This window comes from Diospyros lotus, chromosome 14 (genome assembly GCF_014633365.1).
Source record: "Diospyros lotus cultivar Yz01 chromosome 14, ASM1463336v1, whole genome shotgun sequence".
Classification (NCBI taxonomy): Eukaryota; Viridiplantae; Streptophyta; class Magnoliopsida; order Ericales; family Ebenaceae; genus Diospyros; species Diospyros lotus.
The window spans coordinates 6,746,346-6,769,423 of NC_068351.1; the positions used below are offsets into that span (position 1 = coordinate 6,746,346).

Consider the following 23,078-nt stretch of genomic DNA (forward strand, 5'->3'; position numbering starts at 1 on the left):
AAACTTTCCATTCATCTTTGTTTTCTACTATTTGAAGTTCAGAATTGCGAAGTGATTGTCTGATAAGCATAAGCTACTTCCCATATGAACAAATTCAACACCCTGGAAGTTTCAATAATACTCTTACTGGCATTAACATATTGGGTATATTTGATTGCCTATCTTACAGTTAATGCCAGTGAACTTACAGGTAAATATAGGCTTCTGCACATATCCCCCAAATGAAGAGTATTTCTTCGTCTCTTCTGCAATGGCTTCCTTCAGTAAATCTCTGACATTGCCCGATGCCCAAGCTATCGATACATGTGGGTGGGGATCCTGCAATCAATATAGGGAGACAGCCGAAAAAAATTATTGCCGTATAATGATAATAGATGGATTTGAGGAAAACCATAAGCAACAATGGTTGCAAGTCAAACCTTATAATATTCAGGTAGATTGTGAAGCTTATAAACTTCATCAACAGCTGCTATCTGCTCGGTTATCTGAAATCAATTGAAACTTTAATGATCTTTGGAGGGCAGCAATGAAATTGCCGAATAGCTTAAGCAGAAAATGAAATCATGAACACGAAGTGACACTGAGAAGTTGAAACGAAGACACTAATGTGCAACCAGCAAGGGCTGGTAGAACTAAGAAAACTGCCCTCTAAGAGGAAAACCCTATAGCTATTTTGGTACTGAGATTTTTCTTGAAAGGAAATGAAAGAAAGTGGTAGTGCTTATATACATGTATATAAGAACATTTCTTTTTCATTTTTTCTCCTGCCAATCCTAGTTCCAAGCATATGGGAAAGAAGATGCCCATCCTTGATCGTAATTTTCAAAGGTGATTGACATATACATTTGAGCATGCAGAAAGTTGTCAAACTTCACAGAACAATGGAATGCCAATGGATTTTTTTTCATAGCAAAGATACTAGCGTAGATTTAAAGGTATCCACCCAAGATCATACTGGTGTTCATCATATAACAGCAACAACAAACCAAGTCCTTATCCCAATATGTGGGGTGGCTACATGAATTCAAGCTTTTAATTTATTTCTATCTGTGGTCTTATCTTCTGAAAGGCTCATATAATTAATATTAAACCTAACTAGTGTTCTCCATCATGAGAAAATAAAATTCAAACTGTTCCAGGAATGCAATTTCAGACCTGGCAGATAGATTAAAAAGCTTAACATAAAAGCAGAGAAAAGGCTGAGGCCAAAATGCATGATATTTTAAGGAGAAAAACACTGGGTCAAGACATGGGCAAATTGGTTCAGAAGAAATCATCAAAATACCTCAGCTAACCCTCGTGTTGTAACTTCGATTGAAAGAAAGGAGCGTTTGCGATGATCATTAACAAAAACCTCCAACTTACTGAAGTCAATCCAATACCTGCTTTACATAAAAACAAATGATGGAAAACCATGTTACACGAACATGATGAGCTGTTAGATTGTCAAGCACAATAACTGAATTGGACCATCATATGACATATACATCTGACGCTGAAACTGAAGCTTCTTTCGAAGGTTTGACACCACTGAATCAATTTGTTGCAGTGAAATGTGAACAGTTCTCCCCAAACTTATATGAAATTCTCTCCCCAAAGTAACTTGTTCGACCTTGAGATCACCATCATGAAGTATGTTGAGTGGGATATCATCACCAATGGCTTTTAAACCAGGTACATGAGATGAGACTTTTTTCAGAAGCTGGGCCAGCTCCTTTGTGGCTGTAGATGGTATGTGAACTACAAGAAGGGCATAAGCTTAAGCAGTTAAGCAATGCAGTGCTCTAGTTCTGGACCTTAAAATATAAGAAACCATTCGACATAATCACTGGTAGAGCATGATCAGCAGTATGTCAACATGGGGTAACTTTTAAATTGTTTACAAGGTATACAATCTAAAACAAGCATATATAGAGTATTCTTCTTTCCATGATTTTAAAAAACATGCAATCACACTTCAGATACCATAAATTTCAAGGAAAATGCTGAAAATTATCAGATTTAAACTATCTGATTTGATTTGGGATTGAATCAACATCCACTAACATAAAACCAGTCAACCCAATTTTCTATTTTATGACATAGGAACAGCATCTAGATACAGGCAAGCACATATTCCAATGGTAAGCTTGAAGTAATAATAAAGAGTGTCTTAAAAAGCATACCATAAACAACCAAATTTAGGTAATTTTCCATTTTCCACATTCTTAAACAACTAGTTATTCCAATAGACGAAAGAGGAAACTGTTTAAGTTTGAGTTCACTGTCAATTGCTACAAGATTCCAATTGCAGTTGAAAGTACTTAAAAAAATTGATACAGGGAGAACCTTCGGTTCTATCTGGCTAGAGGTCCATAAAAACTCCCATTACACACACAAACTCATGAAAAAATTAAAAAAGGATAAGAACACGGCTAATTATGAGATCAACGAACTAATTTCAATAATTACCTGGCACATAGACAAGCAATGTGTAATTTCCTTCAAGGTGTGGGGAGCCCCGAATTTGCCTTGCCTGATCACTTTGATAGCCTAAAGTACATCAGCCGAAAATCAAAGACTAGCTGGCTATAAGCATATAGTATGATATATATACATACATATGTATATGTGTGAATGCACTTGTTGGTATATGTAAATGTGTGAGTTGAAAGTTATTTCTTACCAAAAGACACAAAAGGACCGAGGAAGTCAAGAAGAGGAGGCAAGGATTTTAATGCTTGGGGATTGAAACCACCATACAAGGATGGGAGATGAGCAGTGTCAAATGAGGTCTCCCCCCCTCCTCCCTTGACCACAATCCCTATTAAAAATAGATTACACAATCCCACACAGGAGGGTAGGTAGGGTCGTAAATGAGTCAAGACGTTTACAAGCAACTTGGCGTTTGGCTCGACAAAAGCTCGTTCGAATTCGTTAGTTAAGGTAAATGAGTCAAGTTTGAGCTTAACTTTGAATCTCGATTTGTAAACAAGTTGAGATTGAACACGGTAAAGATTGACTCATTAAAACTCATAAACATGTTTGATTAGAGGTTCGTGAGCAGACTCGTTTAAAAATTTGCAAATAGCTCGTTTTTAAATATATAATTTTATAAATATGTTATTTAACATAAAATTATCAAACTTTAAATTATTATAATAATATCATTGAATTTAATATTTAAAATTATTATATATTAATTAAATCATTTAACATAATATTATATATTAAAGCAATTTAGATTTAGCCAAACATGCCATATAAGTAATGCTATTCAGCCACCCGAAAAGCCACCCTTGAGATATCGCGATATCTCACCTCCAAAATATCACAAGATATCGGGGTATGAAGAGAAGCCAAAATCAAGTATTTTCAAATTTTTGCCCCCTCTCTCACTCTCGCCCGCTGGCCATCGTCTCTCTCTCCCTCCTTCTCCCTTTCTCTCTCTCCCTCCCTCCCTCCCTCCCTCTCCCTTCCATCCATTGATCTGTCTCCCTTCCAACCGTCGGCCTGTCTGAAGCATCTCCCACTACCGCCACTCGCCACTGCACAACTCCCTCCCTCTTTGCCGTCACACACCCTCTTCCTCTCTACTGCCACTCCCTCTCTATCAAGCCTAAGCTCAACTCATCAACCTTTTTGCGAGCTAAGCTCGAGGTCGACCCCGGAAGCTGGTTTGCTGAGCTGAGCCTGAGTTCAACAAAGCTCGACTTGGCTCAGTTCTTTTGCAACCCTAAGGACAAGTTTGGACTCGGGATTTATGATGATACTACAACACCTTGACGACTTTACAGTTTAAGAACATAGTAGTGCATGCAAATAAAGTACTGCTATATAACCATCTACTTGGAAAAATCGATCAAACATCACCCTCCATATATCAATAAAGACAGCTGACAAAATGGTTCCACTAATATGCAAAGAAAACAAGTGATCTCCAGATAATAGAAAAGATAAACAGAATCAAAAGTGGCATCCCCAATGCACAAGCTTCCCTGCTTTGTGACGATCAGGTGAGGATTGTCTTTGTACACAACTTTACCCTTTCCTTGTAAAGAGGCCGTTTTGCAACTCCAACGACAACCTTACAGCTGTTACCAAGGCTCACCCTCAGAAAAGCTAAACAGAATATGACAAAAAATAAGCATATCCAAGCAAGCTTTCAAATGCCTTAATGCCAGGAGTTGATTCTTAAAACAAAGTTCCTGTCCATTTTATTTGGAATCACTGCTTTAGTTTCTTTTGTCATATATAATTCTTCTATCAGCCATGCTTGATCATTGTCTGAATAGTTAATTCCAGAATCCTATTGCCTTGCCAATTATACATAATATACTTATCACATAGGCCACAATGGGATTTTACATGAGAAAGGAATCTTTAATTTGTCATTACAACCTAATAGCTTGAGCTTTTTAAGTATTAGTTTTTTTTTAATATTCTGGAAGAATTATTTAAACACAGCGATACCCTGATACAAGATATTAACATCAAACTACATAAGATGGCATTTGGATATAGGGATTTCAAATTCTGTCATTTGAAATACTTGCATATGCAGGTATCATTTCAAATCCTTATATTTTCTTGGTTCCAAATCCACCCCAAATCCAAATGTTTCAAAGAATTATACGACCAAACAATGAATTTGGGATTTCAAATTCAAAATGACAAATGATAGGGTCAAATAGCCCTATCCACACAAAACCTAAGAGAAATACAAATGTTCCACTAACAATAAGAGTGTCCTGTTGCGAGCCAAAAAAAAAAAAAGCAACAACAATAGCCTCCACTAAATCAAATATTTCTTGTAAATAATTAAAGCTAATATTCATAAATTGATGTCAAGCATGTGCTAACTCCAATTTGGTACGATAGGACCACAATTTACAATGGCCTATTTCAATTCATAACTCAATTCCGAAGACAGGTTTAAGATCCTCATTTCAAGTTCCATCAAACTTATTTGTTAAAACCTCGTTTTCCTCCACCTAGATGTCCAAATTAGTAGTCACAATCGTTTTGATATCTAAGAAGGTTCACTTATTACAAATGATAAAGGTATGCTATTTGACACTCCCCCACCCAAAAAACACACACGCACAAAAGTTAATTTGCTGACTACATAATAAGCAGATGAACCTGAGGTTTCTCAACATCAAGCTTACATGGGAGTTGCTCAAACAAATTCAAACATCAGAGTTTTCAAGAGGTACATTTCCTTTGAAATTTATTACATAACATGCACAACCATCATATAAAAGTAAAATAAATTACAACAAAAATAACAATCACAAACCTTAATTGCACTAGGTGAAGTTAGCTATATGAATTCTAAACCTCCAGCTCTAGTCATTTCTATCCAAGACTATATCCTCTATAAGGCCCTTATATTCTATGTCATGTTTAATGATTCCCTAACAAGTTTGCTATTATCTTCCTTGACTCCATCCACTCACCTCACAATTGCATCTATCGATCTCCTCATATGTCCAAACTATTTTAATTGCATCTTCCACTTCTTATCTAACAGAGAGACACGAAATGTAGAAGGCTTCACAGATCGTTTCATTCATGGAGATCTTGGCCTTAAATATGACCTAAAACTAATACACAAATTACAGAAATGTCCTTGACACAACATTATAGAAATGCCCTTCTACAGAAACAAAAAATACAACAATGCCAACGTTAACGTGTAAGCAAATTACAATACAAACAGAATATAACTACAAAACATAATATAACAAAATTACAACTCTATTACTCCCCCTCAAGATGGGCCATGAATATTGATGATGGCCATCTTGGACAATCGTGGAAAAAGTTTTGAACCTAGGAGAGCCTTAGTAAAAACATCTGTCAGCTGGTGTTGTGATCAAATAGGGAGTAGCTTGATTTTTCCAGCGAGAATTTTGTTACGAACAAAGTGGCAATCTAGCTCAATATGTTTGGTACGCTCATGAAAAAACAGATTAGTGGCAATATGAACAACAGCTTGATTATCACAAAAAAGTAAAGCAGGAGGAGAAAAAATAACCTGAAAATCCGAGAAAAGTTGAGTAAACCATGTAAGTTCATTGGCAATAGAAACCAAAGTGGGATACTTAGCTTCAGTGAAGGAACGGGAAACAGTAGCCTGCTTCTTAGAACACAAAGAAATTAGAGATGCTCCAAGGAAAACACAATATCTAGTAACAGAACGACGAGTATCCAAGCACGAGCCCCAGTCAGCATCAGAAAAAGCACGAAGCTATAAAGAAAAAGTGGCAGAAAAAAATAATCCCTGATCAGGAGCAGCCTTTAGATACTGCAATAGGTGATAGACAACATCCAGATGAGGTTTCCGACAATTAGATACAAATTGGCTGAGTTTGTGGACCACATAAGTGATATCCAGCCGAGAGACGATAAGATATAGTAAATGGCCAATAAGCCTACGATATATGGAAGCATCCTCAATCAAATCCCCTTCATTAGCACTAAGCTTTAGATTAGGAATCATTGGGACATTTGCTGGCTAAGAGACCAGAATCTTCCAAAAGTTGCAAGGTGTAGTGCCTTTGAGAGAAGAAAATCCCCTTTGTAGACTGTGAATCTCTAGACCAAGAAAATAACGCAAACGACCAAGATCCTTAAGCTTGAAATGACTATATAGAAAAGATTTCAGATCATTGATGACTGAAAGATTGGGACCCGCAAGGATGATGTCATCTACATAAACCAAAAGAGCTACAAATGAAGAACCACTACCCTTGGTGAAGAGAGAATAATCCGATTTGGACTGTGTAAAACCAAACTGAAGAATAGCTTGAGAAAATTTTAAGAACCATTGCCTTGAAGCTTGTTTCAGCTCATATATAGACTTATGTAACTGACAAACTAATTTCTCCCCTTTATTATCAACCGAGTGGGAAGGCTTGTACCGAGTGGTAATTCTATATAGACTTCCTCAAAAAGATCCCCGTTAAGAAAAGCATTGTTCACATCCAATTGAGTAATAACCCATTTATGGTTAGCAACTAGGGCAAGTAAAACTTTAACAGTTATCAATTTCGCTACAAGAGAAAATGACCTAAAACTTTAACAGTTATCATTCATGGAGATCTCGGCCTTAAATATGACCTAAAACTAATAGGGAAATTCTATTCGCAGCCAAGTTGTTACTCTTCGCAGCCATATTTTAATATACCTAAAATACTCTCTTTTGAAAACTCATTTTTACCCTCACACCCACTTTCTCCCTCAATCAATTACCCGCCACCCATCCCTTCCAAAACGAAGAAAATACAACAAAAAATAACAGATCCGATGCAGTCAAAAATGAAAAAATAAATAAAAATATAACAGTTGAATAACACACATGCATACACAAACACACACATATATATATACATTAACAGTTAGATCGCATACACAAATATAAATATATGTATATATACACATATATATATATACGCACACACAGACTCACACACACATATATATACGCATACATACATATATATATATATTTATATAGGAAGCTCGGCGGCCATGGCCGCTGAGCTTCCTTCCTGTATATATATATATATATATATGTATATGTGTGTGTGTCTGCATCTGCATGTGTATATATGTATGTGTGCGTTGTGAAGCTCGGCAACTCGGACGGCCATGGCCGCATATATATGTGTATGTATGCGTCCCGAAGTGCGTATATATATATATATATGTGCGTGTGTCTGTGTGTATCTGCCTTGATTATATATATATATATATATGTGCATGTGTCTGTGTGTATCTGTCTTGATTTTATTTGTTGATGTATTTCGGAAGTGTGAGGGTATTTCTGGAAAAATCTAGATGCAAAGAGTTATCACATAACTCAAAAAAAAATTAAAATTTTTAATGGCTGCGAAGAGTAAAAACTCAGCTGCGAATAGAATTTCCCAAACTAATACGCAAATTACAGAAATGTCCTTGACACAACATTACAGAAATGCCCTTCTACAGAAACAAAAAATACAACAATGCCAACATTAACGTGTAAGCAAATTACAATACAAATAGAATATAACTACAAAACAGAATATAACACTCTATTATTATCTTTAATAGGCACCACTCTAACCTTATGACATATAATCTTATTTTTTATTTAGTCTTTTCTTGTAATAGTCACACATCCAACACAACATCATCTTAGTTATGCTAATATTCTGTGCATATTGGTACTTATTTGCCCAACATTCAGATCCATATATAACTATCCAATAAAACTTTTCTTTTAGCCTTATCTTACGATCACAAAATCTTGGACACACTTGGCCACTTCACCGTCATGCCTTGATTCTACAACTGACATCCTCCATAACATCCTCTCCTTTTTGAACAATTGATCCAAGATATTTAAACTGATCTATACTTGGGAGATGTAAAATGAAGTAAACCAATATATTCCTTTTTGGGTGACAAAACTAAAATGTTTAAATGAGAGACCAAGTTCCTTACATTCTCGAAAGCTTGAATAAGCAAGCTTTGCTGCATTGTCCTCTGCCTGCCTCTTCCTCTTTGATGCTTGTCCTTGAAAAGACTTTCCTCCTATTTCCACAGTCGAGATGAAAATTGGCTTTTGAGGTGGACCAGAAACAGTAGTCTTATATTTTGGAGCATGAGAACTTTTATGAGCCAATTGTTGTATGAGGTTCTTGTAGAGACCAGAATCATCCTAACATTTTGATAAAGAAATCAGTTATGCACAAGAGTGGAAAGCAAGTCAAGCAGAGACAGAGGAGTGATAAGAATTCACGTGAAAGTGAGTGGAAGACTAGCCTCCTGAACCATTTCGAGGTCCAATGACTCCAAAGCAACTTTTGCAGCTGCCTGTTCTGCGTCTTTTTTCATAGGGAATAATTCAAGACTCCCATAGCTTTTCCCATCAATCATAACCTTGGACTTGAAACGACTAGCATGAAGAGGACCTTCACGTTCAGATGAATACACAGGTGGTGTGAGTTTTCTTCTCTGCGCATAATTTTGTAGCTTACTTTTGTATGAATGCTGCACATCTGCAAAAAATGAACATAATGTATAGTTGAAAAGGAACTCCATTCACAGCTACAGATCAAAAATTTTACCACCCTTAAGCTTGTTAATAATGTAAGTACATCCTGTCCAAGTTGTTAAAATGGACACTGTTATGTTTGTTACTGCATACTGTAAACTATGGGTTCTGTACTTTTTGTTCTCAACATCATATTCCCCAACAAAAGGTCAACAAATTTCATAGACAAAAAATTTGACTTTCTTGGACAGATTTTTCCTTTTTGATTTACCTTCTTAGACAGCACATAGCAGATCACAAGAAGGAAGAGGAAGACCTTCTTAGACATCAACAACAACAGACTGCAATCCCACTTCCTGTATTTTTGTATTCTGAATTTTATCATTAAGCAGTGTTCTGAAAATGTTTAGATTAAAAACACACATCAATTTCACCTCCAACTTATTTTCTCAGAAAGAATAAGAAAATAACAGTTGAAAAATATAAACGAATGGCTGGATTTATTATAAGGGATTATATAAAAGTGCAATTTTTTTTACAAAACTAAAACTTTCCATTAAAACATTTTCCAAACTAAAACCACAACCAAACTATTTCCCAAAATAGAACTCCCCTGCCACATCAGCAGTCATGTAGCAAAAAATAATTGGGAAAGGGTTGGTGGAACCAGCCATTCCCAATGAGAACCGCTGACTGGGCCAGCAGTTTCTGGAAACTTCCAATAGCAGTTGCCAAAAATGGGAACCAGTGCTTCCAATTTATTGGGAACTGCTGGCTGGCAGTTTCCATTTTCTTAGGAACCATTGGCCCGAGTACAATCACTGGCTCAGCCAGCGGTTTTCTCTTGGATCCTCTCACTCCTTTTGCATGATGTGGCTTGTGATCTGATGAGGAAATTATATTTCAGGCAATAGTTCAGAGGAAGTTTCAGTTTGGGAAAACTTTTTTGTACAGAGCTTTAATTTTGTGAAGACTCTAAAATCAGCTCCAAACTCAAGAAATCATTGCAATCGCAAAAATTAACTCATAATTTACAAGAAGTAAATGGTGCTAAGATCAATTTCACTGACCTATAAATTTCTCCACCTCTGGAGTTTCATTCACCAGTGTATTCAGTGTTAAATTTGTTGTGGTTGGCTTTGAAGTACCTCCTCCGGACAATGGATTAATATTGTAAGTTGTGATTGAAGCTTGGAAACCTGCAAGATCATGAAAAACTATTATGAAAACAATTTGAACTATATTTATGAAGCAGGTTTGATAAGATGCTATCATAAGCACCAAAAAGAGATTAAGGAAGAAAAGGAATGACAGATAATCAAACAAGTTTACATTAATTCAAATTTGGTTTACATTTCCTCTCCTCTTGTGAACATGATAGTTAACCTATATTTCTTTTCCGTTTTCCTTAGATATCAAACAAGATGAAGCATATTCTTTTCAGTTTCTTTAAAAACCAAGTAGAGGGAAATAACAACTGCCCGTATCACTTGTTTCGTCCTTCCCATTTCCCTTTCCCTTCCACAAATTCCCCTCTGCCTAAAAAAGTGGTTTTGAAATGTCCAATGGCTATTTTATATGGAAACTGAGTACATTTTTCAGATGGTTTCTTTTTTATTTTCATTATTATTATTTTGGGGCCAGAAGAAGAGTGCAATACCTTCTTTGGATAAAACAATGTAAGGCTAAATATCCAAGGGACACCGTGCAAACAAATCCTGCCTGACTCATGAGATTAGGCATGGCAAGGCTGGGAACCCAGTGCGAACCACAGCACCCGGTCGCACCCAGGTGCTGTCCATGAGTCCAGCAATACCCTATTAGGCTTCAGTGGTAAGCCCCTTCAGCCTTAAACCCGATAAACACTTGACAGGGGACTTCGTGAGAAAGCAACTAATGCTTACAGTTACAGGGCTCCAACGCAGAGAACCAAGGCTCATCACCTCTGTCTATCCCAACACATTTTCATCAACTGCTCAACTTGTATAGGCCCAAGAAAAGTTCCCAAAGCAAAAAGAATTCAAGGGTTAGGGTTCCTAGATGTCATTATCGTCTACTCTGCATCTGAAAAGTAAAGGCAACAGATTGCGAAGGGAAGTTACTGTGACTTCGAGGAATGTGAGTTGGCCGGTTCGGGGTAGAGAAATGGTCGAAAGCGATCTTTGCAGCTTTGTTCTCAGCCTCTTTCGCTGTTTGGCTCCGATCAACAGTCTGAAAGGGAACGCCATTGACGGTGACGGTAGCGGAGAAGCGAGGATTGTGATCAGGACCGACTTTGGCGGTGGAGTACGCCGGTAAACTCCACGAATTCCGATGGCAAAGCTCTTGAATCTTCGATTTGTACATCTCCCCTCTGAATTAGAACTACAGAAGGAGAAAGAATTGATATCAGTTTCAGGGGAAATCTCGGACTCGGGGGAATGTAACGGACCTAAGGACAGAGACCGAGGTCCGAGGTAACTTCAAAAAGTTAGTCCGCTCCAGCCAAGAAAATCTTTTTAAGAGATTGGAAAAACAAATAAATTTTACACGAGTTTGGTACAAATTTTGTACTAAATATAATATAATTATTTTTATAACTATACCCCTAATTTGATAATTATTTACATTTCTGTTTTAGTTTTACGGGACCTAACGGGCCTATCAAGCGGCTCACAAAAAGGGGACAAAAAGATGATTTTACCCCGCCCACTTTGTAAATTTACAAAGCAGGCTACTGCCCCATCCTGTTGCTCTCGTCTCTCTTGTCATGGCCTTGCTGCTTTGCCTCGCTTCGTTTCTGTCACCCCTCTACTATCTTCGCCTCGCCGATAGTAACTACATTGACTGTTGGCGAGGCAAGACAAGGCAATGATGGCAGAAGGGTGACGGAAAAGAGGCGAGACGACAACAACGACTATGGCAGAGGAGGCGAGAACAGTAGGGACAGGGCAAATTCATGGGAGGAAAAAGAGAAAGTAGAGTGTGGGAGCAAAATGTCTTTTTACCCCTTTTGATAACCCTGTCGATGAGTCAGTCAACTTTCTAAAATTTTTCTTACAAATATTATACTACATACAAGTTTATATTTATATAGGATTCTTCATTATAATAAAATTAAAACAATTCCCCTTAACTTTGTACTTTATTACTTTCAAAAGTGCATCATGGTAACAGTGTCCATGTCATTGCTACAGCGTTCATGTATCATACCATGTTACTGTCAATGGCCACGTCACCTATTTCGGCGCATGTGTTTATCATTTTGTGTCCACCAAATAAGGGTAAAAAAAACAAAAAAAAACTTTTAAAACTCGGCAAGATTGCAAAAATAATTGAAATAACTACCCCCTAAAAAAAATTAAAAATCTATTTTACCCTTTTATCTCTCACTCTCTTATTTTTTTCTCATTTCTTTCTCTTATTATTTTAAAAATAATTAAAATATAACAAACAATCAATAGCTATCGATCATCTATCACTGAAAAGAGAGATAATAAACATAAATTAAATTTAGGTTCATAGTGAATAAAACCAACCACTTAAGGCATGTTTGATTGGTCATATTTTTTATAAAAAAATGATCATTTTTTAGCTAAATTTTAACTTTTAAGGTATTTGATTGGCTAAATATTTTAAGTAAATTAAATTCTAACTTTTAGTCACATGATGGTCTTCTCATTTTTGTTGGAAAACAAATTCTCGTTGGGGAGGTTGGAACAAATTTTCAAGAAATTGGAAAGCCCACGTTTCCATCCCGTCTTTGCAAATCGTTCAAAAACTCGTAAAGCTTAGAGGAAGCACGAAGGAGAAGAATAGCGGTCAGCGAAGCTAAGAGGAAGCTCAGCCAGCAATCACGAGGAACAAGAGACAACGACGAACTAAGCAAGAGAAAAGGCGAGCGAACGAAAAGGCAAACGAGAGGCAACGAGCGAGAGCGACAATGAGCGGCCGAGAAGTGAACAACAATGGTTGCAGCGGCGATGGCAGCCACTGCCAGTGATGGTAGCGACGAACTGAGTGAGATAAAGGGCGAGCGAGAGACAGTTGAGCAAGAGCGATAGTGACAACGGCCAGCGATGGCAACAACTGCTAGTGATGTTAGCGACAGACTAAGATAGAGGGCAAGCGAACGAGAGGGCGAGCAAGAGTGACGACGACAATGGCAACGACGGCTCCTTCATCCTCTGGGTGTATGTGTATTTGATTTATTTTTTAAATATTTTGTATATGTATATTTGATTTATTTTTAGACAATTTCCTAAAATTTTATGGCAATCAAACACCAAAAGTTGAAAAAATATTACAATTTATAGATAGAAAATTAAGGCAATCAAACACATTCAATTGATATTTTCTCTTAAATTTAATTTTAGACAATTCAATTATACATAGAAAATATTTTATTTCCATGCAAATTACATACTTGCAATCAAATGCATTGCACACATTTTTCATAGAAAATGGCCAATTTTCACCCAAATTCTAGTCTTTGAAGTGTTTGATTGGCCAAATTTTTCAAGTAAATTATTTTCCTACTTTGAGTCACAGTTTGCCTATTTCCCACTTTTGTTGGAAAAAATTTTCCTCAATGGGGAGTTGGAATAAATTTTCTAGGGAAATGGAAAATTAACCCAAGTCTCCATCTCCTCTCTGCAAATCATTCAAAGCCTCGATTTGGCAGAGGAGAAGAGTGGTCGGCAATCGCAAGGAAGAGGAGAAGTGTGATCAGTGGTCATGAGGATAAGGGGAAGCTTGGCTAGCGATTTGAGCGAGAGAGGGGCGATCGAATGAGAAGACGAGTGAGAGTTAGTGATCAAAGGGTGAATGGTGATGGCGATAGCGACGATGGCAGCGGCGACTAGTGACAACGGCGATGGCAACGGTGGAGGGTGACAGCAGCTCCTTCATCCTCTTGTTGGGTGTATTTGGTTGTATGTATATTTGATTTATTTTTTTGAATATTTTGTATATATATATATATTTGATTATTTTATAATTAATTATTGATTTGTGTATTTGGTTATTGATTATCAACATGTGTGTATGTGATTGTTTTCATGAAAAATAATGACAATCAAACACCAAAAGTTGAAAAAACATTACAATTTTTAAGTAAAAAATTAAATTAATCAAACACCTTTAATTGATATTTTCTCTGGAATTTAATTCTAGATAATTCAATTGTCTAAAAAATATTTTTTTTCTATGCAAATTCCATGCTTGCAATCAAACTTACCCTTAGATTCGTTCACAATGAAGCCAAGTTCATCTTAGAAAGAGAGATGATGATGATGAATTCAAGCGATGAACCCTAAGCTAAACCTGTGCTCATTGTGAATGAACCTAGATTCATTGCAAAAAAAAAAAAGCAAAAAAGAGATGATGATGAGGAATTCAAATGATAAACTCAAACTAGATTTTAAGTCATTCGCAATTAACTCAAAGTTTTCTAAAAAAAAAAAGAATAAGAGAGATAATGATAATCAATTTAAACAATAATCATAGGCCGAATCTAGATTTATTGTCAATGAATCCATCTATTTGGGTTCATTGTGAATGAGTCCAAATAGTCCAAGTTTTCTATCATTTATACTTTTAGATCATTTTAGATATGAAATAATCGTCTACATCTAGAATGACGATGAAATAACCATCTACATCGTGAATGAGTTTGAATAGATTTGACTTCATTACAAAATAAAGAGAGAGATAGAGATTTACTATCATTAATATTTTTGTTGAATTGTCAGCATTCTCTTATTGAATCATCAATGTCATTTTTTTTGTTTAACAAATTACATAATTAAATAAAATTTTAGTAAGAACAAATTTTTTTTATTAAATTAAAGAATGGGCAACTAACACATAAAAATATATGATATTGACAACCAGAATTAAAAAATGCACATTTAAATTATACTTAAATTAATTATGAAACAAAATAAAATTAGTAAAAAAATCTGGCAACTGAAATGAAAACCATAAAATGATTACACACTTTGCGAAAAATGATTTTTTTTTTCTATTTTTTAGATATTGTTATAATATTTCTAAGATAATAATTTTATTTAGTGAATATTGTTGTAAATAAATTAAAACTTAAAAAATATTTTATAAAGGAACATATATTTAAATTATTAATTTATCAACTAATACTATATTATATATAATATATAAAAACTAATATTATATGTACATAATTATCAGTTAGGATTACAATTATGACTTACAGTTGCAATTTTTTATTTTTTTTAAATCTTAATCGTGTTTTTATCTATTTTACTTAATTAAAACGTATTTGTCAAATGCAATTATAAATTATTTTACGAATTAACTGATTTACGCCAAAATCTACACATAAGTGCCTACCGACCAATTGAATTCAAAAAGGGGGACCACTTTCTTCACTGCAAGCAAACAAAGCGTGTTATACCAATGCCTTCTAGAGTGAGGGGTTTTAATACCTATAAATACAGTGGAAGGATACAAATGGTGAATCCAAGCCCTTAAATCTTCTCCAACTTTATCCTTTTCAACTTATCGGTATCATCTGATGCCCTTTGTCCATGGCTACCTACCTTTTGCTAGCTCTGTATCTTTGCTTCTTATCACTGGAGCCAAATTTATTGGTGCAGTTTCTTCAAGTCAATAATTTAAAATGGGATAAAGTTTACTTGAATTTTATGGAGTTTTTGCCACTCATAGGAAGACATTTAGTAGTTTACTTTCTTTAATTTATGCATCTTTGCGAGTTTAAAAATCTAGATGAGGTATCCAAGTACAAAATTAAGCTACTAAATTTTCAAATACATATTTTAAAAAAAAAATCTTTAGATGAAGTGTTCAAATGAAAAAATAAAAGTAATAAAAGCACTCCAAAAAATATTTTTAAACTATAGAGAACTTTTTGCATATGACCCAAATCTAAATGTAGTTTATTCATTCTAAATTTATGTGAAACATGTTATGTATGATAAAATTACAGTGATCATTATATGTTATGACAAATTCTTATAGGATAACCTCTTGTTACTTTCGATCAGATATCTAAGTTGCAAAAAAGAAATTGACTGAGTTTGTGAAATAATAGCTAAATTCAAATAATAATAATAATTCTTTTTAAAAAAAATTCAGCCCAATAGAGTATGTGTCGTAGTAATAAAATTTCTTCAGATTTTCATTCAATGAGGTAAAGTAAACCATTTGATGCCTTTCCAACAATGTGAAGGCAAAACCCCAAAAATACAGAAAATATTCAAACAGAAAAGAAGAAAAGAAAAAGGCCCAGAGGGCAGACTCTGCCTCTAAAATACTTCACCAATAACCCACAATTATTGATCCAATTATGAAGATCTTGTTACTGCAGTTATAACAAATGGATGGATAGGAGGGAGCTGAGCTCCTAGTCCTCTCTTGGACCAATTCACTTGGCACTGGCAAGCTGGGTGCGGATCTGCTTGGCTGCAGCCACCATGTTTAGCAGGGCTGGCTTCACTTCAGTGTACTTGCGAGTCTTGAGACCACAATCAGGGTTCACCCATAAGATGTTAGTCTCCAGCACTTGGAGCATCTTGTTGATCCTATCCGCAATCTCCTCGGTTGAGGGTATTCTCGGAGAGTGGATGTCATAGACTCCCGGGCCGATTCCGGCACCGTACTTCACTCCCTCGCGGAAGACTGATAGGAGCTTCTCGTCAGAGCGGGAGTTCTCAATGGTGATGACATCGGCGTCCATGTCGATGATGGAGTGGATAATGTCATTGAAGTTAGAATAGCACATGTGGGTGTGGATCTGCAGTTGTAGGGAAATAATGAGCGTTGATGTGAGTTCGTCGACAAATTATATATAGAACTTACAAGTGACCAGAAACAATGAGAAAGTACAAGATTCAGAAATAACCTGGGTGGTGTCCTGGACGCCACAGTTGGTGATTCTGAAGGAGTGTACAGCCCAGTCCAAGTAGAAAGCTTGCTCTGACTTCCTAAGAGGCAAACCCTCTCTCAAAGCAGCTTCATCAATTTGGATGACATTAATGCCCGCTTTCTCAAGATCTTCGACTTCATCCTTAATGGCCAAAGCAATCTGATAGCAGGTTTCGAATCTGGGGAATTGCCATGGTATCTCATGTTAGATATCATCACTAATAGCACCAAGATCAACTAATGAGATTCCCTCTGGTTGGTTTCCAGTATTACCTGGGCTGGTCATTTCGGACAAAAGACCAGTTCAGAATGGTCACTGGGCCGGTGAGCATTCCTTTCATTGGGCGAGCAGTCATGCTCTGAGCCATGCTGGACCAGAAGACGGTCATCGGATTGGGGCGGCTCACATCACCGTAGATGATCGGTGGCTTCACGCAGCGAGATCCATATGATTGAACCCATCCATTAACGGTGAAGGCAAAACCAGATAATTGCTCTCCGAAGTACTCAACCATATCATTTCTCTGAAAAGAAAACAAGCCAGAACTAGTTTAGGATACGGAGACCTTCAATGCCTGACATAATCTCTCGATACTTCAGTTTAATCAGCTAGTCAAATCAGATATTACCTCAGGCTCTCCGTGAACCAAGACATCAATATCAAGCTCTTCCTGGAGCTTGACAACTTTGCTGATTTCCTCCTTGATAGCCTTAACGTAAACTTCCTCAGAGATCCTGTAGCAAAAGCATCATGAGAATATATGGGAGATAAATGGACTATCAAGGAAAACGAACAAAAATTATCAGAATTCCATACTTCTTTGCCTTATATTCACGGCGCACTCTTCTGAGTTCAATTGTTTGAGGGAAAGAACCAATAGTGGTGGTAGGCAAGACTGGCAGGTTAAGCTTTTTCTGTTGAGAATCCAGTCTGGCACTGACATTTGTAGCCCTGCGGTGGTCAGAACCCTTCAAAGCCGCAGCCTGTGAAAATGGAAATAACAAGCGTTTGATAAGAACAAAATGGTTCGTGCAGACCAGAACTTAAAAGAACTACAGGAATGAACTCATCACGCACAGCTTTTTGAACGGCTTCATTGGTCACCCTTGGGGAGGACTTCCTTGAACCCTGAGCAGCAGCATTAGCAGAGAAGAATTCCTGAAATTGAACCAATAACAGTGAGCAATGTGGCATTCACACATGGGTAAGCGCAAATTACCATGAAAGAAGCTCATGGATCAGGAAGGCAACCAGCCTCTCAAGCTTATTTGACTAACAGACACCAACAAAGAAATACATTATATAACATAAAGCAAATAAGTATACCTCATCCTTCTGACCAGCCAATGCCTTCGCCAAGGCATTCACTTCAACAACTTTTTGAGCGGCAAAAGCTAGCCATGATTTGAGTTCATCGTCCAGCTTGGTCTCATTAACAAGATCAACAGCAGTGTGGAGAAGTGAGCAAGATGTGGAGACAACAAGCTTATCTGCCCAACAGAATCACAATTAGAATGGACTAACAGCAAGGATTTGACATCTACAACCATGCAACGTCATGAGCGAAGAATGATACCTTTCCCCACCGTGCCCTCAAGAGATTCCAAGATGCTAAGAGATGTAGCAAAATCATTGGCCCAGATGTTTCTTCCATCAACCACACCAGCAAAGAGGCATTTACCCCCTGGAAAACCACCCTTGATCAAGTCAAGAGTTTTTGTTCCACGGACCAAATCAAAACCAAAGGCAGTAACACCCTTCAGAGTAGTAAGGGTTTTAAATGCCTCAGGAGGAACATCGGCAAAGTAAGTCTCAACGAGAACATTCAGGCCAGAAAGGGATGATTCTAGCTGAGAGTAGGCAGTAGTGAATGCTTGCAATTGGTGAGATTCAAGATCCTTCACAAGGGTGGGCTCATCAAACTGAATCCATGATGCACCAGCTGCCTTCAACTCCGCTACAACTTCCCTGCATAGGAATTTTTCCAAGATTATATGAATATAGCATTGGGATATACAAATTACTGATCAGAGGAACTCTATAGAGTCATTTGAGTCTCTTACTGGTAGATTGGAAGGATTTTGTCCAGGAGGGAGAGGAGATCAAATGATTTCCCTACTCCCTTTGCAGGTTTTGAGAGCAATAAGTAGGAAACCGGGCCAACAAGAACTGGAACAGTATCTACTCCATGCTGCACGAAACAATAGAATATCTTATTTAATAGACTGAAGGTAGCTAACCGGAGTAATACTATGAAAGAGAGCCCTTAGCACAGGATACCAACTCTTATGAAAATGCTGGAAGGACAAAATGACATAACTGGAGGTAATTTGCAATTCAAATAGTCATCATCCATAACCGATCACTTTACTTCTGTCTTATAAATGATTAGAATAGAGCAGCAGTTATCTAGAAAACACTGTTGTTAGAATCTTACGATTCATGATTCAAATCGTACAATTCGACTCGATTCATATAGAAATCGAGTCGAATCTATATGGTGAATCTAAAATCCTTTAGAATCGTACGATCCATTATTCGAATCGTATGAGTCGACTCGATTCATATAGAAATCGAGTCGAATTTATAGGGTGAATCGAAAATCCCTTAAAATCAACTATGAATCAGATGAATCAACCATGAATCGCATGAATTGGATGAATCAGACATGAATAGCGATTCGTCCGATTCATCCAATTCATGCCACTTCGTCTGCATGTGCGGTTTAATCAAATAATCGCTCAATTTGGCTATCTTTGAAAACAAAGAAGATGATGAAAATGATGAAGATGATGATGCTCTTGAACTTGAAGATAAAGATGATTGATAACTAGTGAAGATTATGGACAATGAAATTTATTAGTAACCTTATAGTTGTAGGTTTTTTTTTTTTTTTCTAGCTTGTTATTTTGAAAGTGGTTTGGTTTGGTGCAATTTGAATTTAAAGGCAACATGAATATACTTTTGCCTTTTGGTATAATTTTAAACTTAGCAAATATATTTAGAAGTTTATTTATCTATTTATATTTAAAAGAATTGATCATGGTGGGTACATTATTTATTTTCTATGGATATATATTATTTATAATTGAAATTGAGAATGTATACCGAATCTTAAGTTTCGATTCGATTCTCGATTCACGATTCATAAAATAAGGATTTCGATTCTCGATTCGAATATCGATTTAACAACTATGCCAGAAAACTTGTAATTTTGAAATCAGCTCCTTAACGGTATAGGCTTGTAAAATTTTGAATATTCAGAAGGATTCAATTTCAAAAGAAAATTTCATTTTTGTTATTCTAAATTGGACCTAGGCAAACATATGAGCCACATTATACCTACAGTCTTGCACCAGAGACACAAAATACTCTTATGCTGTTGTGAATTATCAAAATATGTCAATTTCAAGTTACTGAGATCTCAATTATTAACTCAAGAAAATGTACAAAATAAAGGATGGAAGAATGCTCCAGTTCACATACCCCCTTGGCTTCCTTGTACTCGTCCACTGCCTTGTGAGAAGCATAAGAAAACTTGACATCAGGCCCCAACTCAGGGACAATGAAGTGGCTGCATCAACACATCAAGAATATATCATCAGCAGAGGTGTCAATTCTCAAAATTGAAGTATGTGATTAGGTCTGATTACTCACTAGTTGGTGTCGAACCACTTGGTCATCTCCATAGCAGGTACAGAGGCATTTCCTCTGGCCATGGAGAAGTAAGTGTCAAATCCGATCTCACCACCGGTCCAGCTATATCTGGGGGGAACAGCTCCAAGCATTGCTGTTGTATCAAGCACCTGATCATAGTAAGAGAATGTGTTGCTGGGAATGTACTTGATTCCAGCACTAGCCATCTGCTTCCAGATGGATTCTCTTAGATCAGCTGCCACCTTTTTCAAGTCATCGGCACTGCTCTTCCCATCCCAGAAAGATTCCAAAGCAAACTTCAGCTCTCTCTTTGGGCCCATGCGAGGATATCCGACGATGTGGGAGGCCATTTTTTCTGGCTCACCGACAACCCAAAAATCAATTGCCTTTTACATAAACAATAATTGTTTATAAAATACATCATATACCCCTAACGAACATATGACACATCTAACATGTACATTGACATGTCATGGAAGGGAACTAGAAATAGACATGCATATGCAACATATTATGCAATCAGAAAGGGAACTAAGGTTAGATCCCAAATCATGCATCATGAGTGAAGATGATTAATAACATTTGTTCAATTTCCTGTTTATTTTGTCACAGAACTGTAAATAATTTCCATTATTTGAAATCTTTTTGGATAAAATCAATCAAACTTCACTTTAACCTTGCGTCCTTTCCAAATCAAATAGAAGGGGAAATCATAACGAGTACAACTTAGTTGTTGGTAGATAATAGACACAAAACAAAAAACAGGAAAAAAGAAAAGAAAATGGCTCCTTCGAAGTTTTTAAGCAGCACTTTCCCACCAAAACAACGTGACGAGGGCATTCTTACGAAACAAGTTATTCGATCAGTGATATTTGTCTAAGGGATGGATGATAATTAGATAATTGGAATTTTTCATGAAAGTTCCATTTCCACGGCATTAACAAACAAACAAAAGTCCCTGTGTGCCAGATCTATGAACAACAAATACAGATCTAAAATACAAAAACAGAGCAACTGCATGAAATAGAACAAGACGCCGAACGGTGATAGAATTCATTGAATCCGTAAGACTAAAACAGCTACTCTATACAGATCTACTAATGGCGCAAGATCCAATACGAGATCTGCCGGTCCCAAACTATGAAAGACTAGATCTGCCACTTATACCAAAAAAACAAATGAAACTCACAAGCAAGAAGAGTTGTAGATCCAACAGTGAAAGGAAAACTCTGTATTGAGGAGATTAAGCGAAAAGAACAGGAGATTGGAGAGGGAATATGAGAGAAAGGGGAGAGGCAGAGCATGAATATAATAGGGGAATTGGGAGAGGAATGCGGGGTGTTAGTGAAGGAGAAACGAGGGACGCGAGAGCCAGGGCTTACCTATAGGAGGAAAATAGCAAGGCGTGGACAGAGATCTGTGACCAGTTCTTTAGTTGGACAGAGAGCGAGAGAGAAGCGAAGAAGGCGAAGAGCGAGTTCTTTAGTTGGATTTGCAGGTTATTTATAGGAATAATAGATAGTTGGTGTGGCTGTAGATCTGAAGTTGCTCGTTTTTGTAAGGCATTCCTCCTCCTCCTGCTGCTGCTGCTGCTGCTTGGTTACTGGGAAAATCTGCCTGCCGGTACGCGCATCTCTTGGAGCGTGAGAAAATTTCTGGTTGGGATGAGTTGCTCCGAGACGTGAGTAGGCCCAGAGAGAGAAACACTATCCTTCCTAATAATTCATAATCACAAATATAGAGTCGAAAATCCATTTTGCTGACCGACAAACCGAGTCAGTGGAATTTATTTCTAGAGCAATAAAATCCAGTCACTCGAAATATTTAAGTTAATTTTATCATTTACTAATTAAAATAATTAAAATGACAAAAAATAATTCAAATAACTGATTTTGAAAAGCCTAATAGGAATTCCAATCATTTTAAATGCTTCAACTTAAGTTTATAAATGACAAATTTATAATTAATTATATAAATCAAACCTAACTTAATTTAATAGATCGACCCATATTGAAATAAGAAATAATAATAATAGCAATATAATTATGGGTTCATTTTTATTTGTTTTTCTGTTGGTTTTTATTTTATGTTAAACATTGTATTTGATTAAGTTGCCGTTCCTCAAAAATCTGAAAATAAAAATTAAAAATAATACTTGATACAAATATTACCTATTTTATTTTTATCAGATGATTTAATTATAAAATGATTTAAGAGGATCCCGCTATCAGCCCCGATCCCCGCGCGGTCCGTTGAGATCGCTCTGCACGCGCTCGGGCAGCGGTTAAACCTACTCCACCAAGAACCGAGATTTGGAAAATGACTAAAAAATCCCTCAGCCCGAGGTTAAAATTCACTTTGGACCTGGGGTTGGTGGCCAATTACTGTGGGCCCCTGGTGGGTGCACCTTTGCCCTGTCCTTCGGGAGATTGTACCCAAATATTGCGAGTCAACATTTATTAATCTTTTATATTTTAAAAGACTGTT

The 23,078-nt window shown here is 36.7% G+C and overlaps 2 protein-coding genes across 5 annotated transcripts in view; both read right to left on the reverse strand.

Moving 5' to 3' along the window:
• LOC127790229 (double-stranded RNA-binding protein 1-like) overlaps nucleotides 1-11,478 on the reverse strand; it is an 82,900-nt gene extending 71,422 nt beyond the window's left edge. The window contains exons 1-9 of one of the 4 annotated variants that reach the window (XM_052319556.1): nucleotides 11,131-11,478; nucleotides 10,099-10,227; nucleotides 8,797-9,032; nucleotides 8,476-8,692; nucleotides 2,452-2,532; nucleotides 1,488-1,740; nucleotides 1,286-1,382; nucleotides 420-485; nucleotides 189-318 (exon numbers count right to left, since the gene is read on the reverse strand). In XM_052319556.1, coding sequence (XP_052175516.1) covers nucleotides 189-318; nucleotides 420-485; nucleotides 1,286-1,382; nucleotides 1,488-1,740; nucleotides 2,452-2,532; nucleotides 8,476-8,692; nucleotides 8,797-9,032; nucleotides 10,099-10,227; nucleotides 11,131-11,374 — 1,453 coding nt within the window. In that variant the 5' untranslated portion in view covers nucleotides 11,375-11,478. Of the gene's footprint in view, nucleotides 1-188; nucleotides 319-419; nucleotides 486-1,285; nucleotides 1,383-1,487; nucleotides 1,741-2,451; nucleotides 2,533-8,475; nucleotides 8,693-8,796; nucleotides 9,033-10,098; nucleotides 10,246-11,130 lie in introns of all 4 variants that reach the window. The other 3 variants (XM_052319555.1, XM_052319558.1, XM_052319557.1) reach the window with 3 other exon arrangements.
• Nucleotides 11,479-16,163: 4,685 nt separating this feature from the next.
• On the reverse strand, nucleotides 16,164-22,206 carry LOC127790308 (5-methyltetrahydropteroyltriglutamate--homocysteine methyltransferase). Its single transcript, XM_052319750.1, has 12 exons — nucleotides 21,974-22,206; nucleotides 20,592-20,946; nucleotides 20,421-20,508; nucleotides 18,998-19,125; nucleotides 18,511-18,902; nucleotides 18,261-18,424; nucleotides 18,012-18,092; nucleotides 17,751-17,917; nucleotides 17,563-17,668; nucleotides 17,207-17,457; nucleotides 16,911-17,112; nucleotides 16,164-16,802 (listed from the first exon to the last, which is right to left on the reverse strand). The coding sequence occupies exons 2-12, from the start codon at nucleotides 20,939-20,941 to the stop codon at nucleotides 16,434-16,436; spliced, it is 2,298 nt and encodes a 765-aa protein (XP_052175710.1). The 5' UTR covers nucleotides 20,942-20,946; nucleotides 21,974-22,206; the 3' UTR covers nucleotides 16,164-16,433.
• Between the last annotated feature and the right edge of the window lie 872 nt (nucleotides 22,207-23,078).

What these genes read in the sequence shown, in the direction of transcription:
- LOC127790308 (XM_052319750.1), bottom strand. Translation starts at nt 20,941, where the DNA reads ATGGCCTCCCACATCGTCGGATATCCTCGCATGGGCCCAAAGAGAGAG. An exon ending in GTCCGAAATGACCAGCCCAG is followed by an intron (nt 17,113 to 17,206) that starts GTAATACTGGAA and finishes GCAATTCCCCAG; the next exon opens with ATTCGAAACCTGCTATCAGA. An exon ending in GCGTCCAGGACACCACCCAG is followed by an intron (nt 16,803 to 16,910) that starts GTTATTTCTGAA and finishes CTACAACTGCAG; the next exon opens with ATCCACACCCACATGTGCTA.